Raw genomic sequence first — 3,640 nt, 5'->3', positions numbered from 1 at the left:
GCCGCATGCAGACATGACCTGGCACAGCTGGCTGCGACACCGTCCCTGCTGCGTCCCCCATCACCTGGCGTGGAGTTCCCCTCTCCCTGCCAGTACCAGCACATTGTGGGCTCTCTGTATTGCCCCCAAACACTGTGTATTTCATGTGGCTCAGCTCCAAAAGGAGAAGCAGAAAGATACCCTGGCCAGTAAAGTGTCGTGTGAAGTCTATGCAAAGGTTGCCCTCTGCTTCACCAGAGCCTCCAGAGAGCTGGCCCCCACGAAAGTACTGCAGGAGCAAAAACAGATGAAGATGAGTCTAGACAAAGTTGAAGTGACAGCACAGGCTCTTTAAGTCAAGGCTGGGCTGTGTTAGAGATTGAGCTCTCCAGAGCTGGGCCATTGGCCACAAGCAACCTGCTGCTCGGTTTTCTTGCTCTCCCTTAGCACTGCTCCCTCTGCCCTCGTGTTTAATCCAGGGATCTCCCTGGGCATGCATTGAGCAATGATGTGGGACAATGTATTATCCAACTTCTAGGTGCCTGAAATCTGTATTGCATCCAGCCCTGCTCTGTTCCCTGCTCTAGCTGTTCAGCTAGTGGCAATTGTGCACAGAGAGAGTATGTGCATCAACTTAAAGACCTTGGGGTTTATGTTTCTTATTATGAAAGGTGAGAGTGTTACACACCACCCTAGACAAGTCTGTGACCTTCCAGCTCCTTGCTCTCTCAAGTATTTCAGGGTTGGGGTGAAATTGGGATTCTCCAAATTCAAATCAGAACATGTTCATGTTATCACAGATCCATTTAAAGGTTTTCAGCAAAGAAAACTGTATGCATACCATGAAAGGTACATCAGAGGTACAGTTCACAATAAAGAGACTGCAGTAGCTGCATTCAGTAACGACCACTCAGCCAACCTTATTTTAAGCATGTAACTGATGTGATCTCTGGCAGTGACTCTTACTGACTTCAGAGGGAGCTCAGCATGGCAAGGGCCTCAATTAGAGGCTCCAGTTCAGTGTGAAAGTGTGGTGGGGTGAATACGGGGTGCGCTGTCAGCAAGCATAGTTTATAACATCTGGAGCCTGATGTCTAAACAAAGAAAGGACAAGCACATACCTGAGTGTGAGCAGTACTCTCGTGCCCAAGTTGTTCTCCCCAAGTATGAAGCACATGGAGAATAAGGGCTGAAAACCCCATTCCATTGTTTTCAGGGGAAAAGATCAACTTCAAGCCAAAATTATACTCACATTCTATTTGCCTGGGAATAACAGCAGACTCTATACATCGCTAATGCCCCAGTCACAAAAGAGTGACAAAGACTGTCACCATATTAGCCTGGGCTGTATTCAGTTTAGGAGATTATGGATGGTAAACCTCAAGAAAGATTAGCTGCATGCATACAAGATTAGGTGAAATATTGAGTGTAGGGACTGTATGTAAATACTTTCTGAAATTAAAAAAAAACAAAACAAACAATACATTAAGAGATTCTAGAAAGACTTAAACTCTGAAACACTATCAAGGCATTAAGAGTGAACACAAATGGTAAATAAATATCATATAAAATGAGTCTGATTTTATTAAAGAAATATTTGATGAGATAATTCTATACGACTGACTCATAAAATTCATATTGCGCGTTTCAGGCTTTTAATGAACCATGAATATCCAGTAATCCACTGTTTCTTCGTAATTTCTAGAGCTGCTGTCAGTAGTAGAATCTATTACTGTGACTGATCTTCAGATAAAAGTTTTATTATACGAAAATGTGAGTTAAATATTTTGCATTTAAAGATATATTTAAATGTTTTCCGAAACCACGGATAGAAAAAGCCGTATATTAATGGACTGCAGAAAGAATTTAAATACCCAAGCCAGTTTAGAGCATCAAACAAAGGTAAAGGAGTAGAGAAATTTACAAATGGATCAATTAAGACTGAAAAAAAGACAAGGAAACCAGCATATTAAGAAACCCAGCATAACTATACTCAAAATCTTGGCAGCTTTCCTGTCTTTATTCTTAGAGAGCTCTTTTTTCTTATCACTTTTTGTGTGCCTGTATGCCTGGCTCAACTCACATGTGTGCCTTTGGGAGACTGTAAAAATTTTAACATAAATCCCTATCATAATGCAAGCAGGAACAAATAAACCAACTGTAAATAAAACAGCCCCCCACAGTGTGTTGAACACAATAAGGCACAAGCTCGAGCATTTAACTGGCATTTCACAGTCCTCCATTCCAGAAGCATAAGCTTCCGAGAAAACCACACCAAAAGCAAAAGCAGCGGGCAGTGACCAGCACACGGCTACGATTTCTTTTATGGCTGCGACAGTCACGGTGCTGGCGTAATGCAGAGGGTGGCAGATTGCATAAAACCGATCCACAGCAATGGAACAAAGATGGAAAACGGAAGCTAAGCAGAGCGTCAGGTCCGAACTGTAATGAACTTTGCAGAATGTCATCCCAAAATACCAGCAGTTCTCCACAGACCTCACCATGCTGTAGGGCATAATGGCAAAGCCCAGAAGGAAATCCGTGATGGCCATGGATAGGATGAGGAAATTGGTTGGAGAATGAAGCTGCTTGAAATATGAGATGGAAATGATTATGGCCAGATTCCCTAAGACAGTGAGAATGAAGGCTGCTGTTATGAATAGATACATTACCCCTCGTGCTCCTGGTGACCTAAAGCTCTCAGGACGGGATCTATTTCCAAACTCGGAGCAATCAGTCAAATCCCTCCATATATCTGGAGAAATCATAATCAGTCCTTTATTAGATTTTTCTGTAGGAGATGCAGTTCCACAGACAGATTTAATTTTCATGAGTTTCTGAAAGATTCCAAATCCTAACGTGAGAATACAAGATAAAGTAAGTCAAGAGCATGAATTAAATTACTGAGTGAAATGCAGTAATTCAAAGACGAATTTTCTCTTAGCTTAAATAGGGACCAACTGCAACCCATTATTTTTCTGAAATGGTACATGAAATCTGGTAACTGGAAGCTATTATAAAAGTCATTGCAAATAATATTTAAAACTTCAAAAGCAGTTGAAAGTAAAGTTAATTAACTCTTAACTAAATTACATGATATCATCAATTTTATCTTGTGCATTCTATTGTACCTGGAGTGTTTTGTAAAATATGGTTCTTGTATTTTATATACATCAAAATATTAGTAATTTTGAAGCGGTGGAACAAAGAGATGCATAGACAAAGAAATCCCTCAAGTTCACTTCAATCTGTAAATATTGTATAGGATTTATTTATCTCTTCAATTTTAGAACGTTGATCTTTTTTGTATAGCAGAAATGTTATGTGAGCTCACATACCTCAGCTTTCTTGGAGATTTCAGTTAATGGCTATTCACCTAAACACTCATCTTAAGAGTCACAAATCACCTGCCAAAATCCCCTTTTCCAAATTATTTATGATGCCAAACTCACCTGCTGTGGATTAGGAAGTACTAGTAATGAACATATCTGATGGAAATCAGTTGTAAATTTGGTATGATAAGAAATATTCTTTTCTTTCCCTACATATACACTTGTTTTCTATCATTATAATTCCACTAACTGAAAGGGAGTGGAGATAGGTTGAGTCTTGCCTTCTGTAATAGGCTGTGGTCCAGCTGCAGTAGTTACAAATGAATACA

The 3,640-nt window shown here is 40.2% G+C and overlaps 1 protein-coding gene across 1 annotated transcript; it reads right to left on the bottom strand.

Moving 5' to 3' along the window:
- Positions 1-1,708: 1,708 nt before the first annotated feature.
- On the bottom strand, positions 1,709-2,810 carry TAAR2 (trace amine associated receptor 2; the record flags this gene model as incomplete). Its single annotated transcript, XM_082305469.1, is given in 2 exon segments — positions 1,709-1,930; positions 1,932-2,810. Coding segments are annotated over 2 exon segments (1,101 nt in total).
- Positions 2,811-3,640: the final 830 nt, after the last annotated feature.

This window comes from Platalea leucorodia (assembly GCF_965183815.1).
Source record: "Platalea leucorodia genome assembly, chromosome: 3".
NCBI lineage: Eukaryota > Metazoa > Chordata > Aves > Pelecaniformes > Threskiornithidae > Platalea > Platalea leucorodia.
This window is presented reverse-complemented; position numbering and strand designations above follow the sequence as displayed.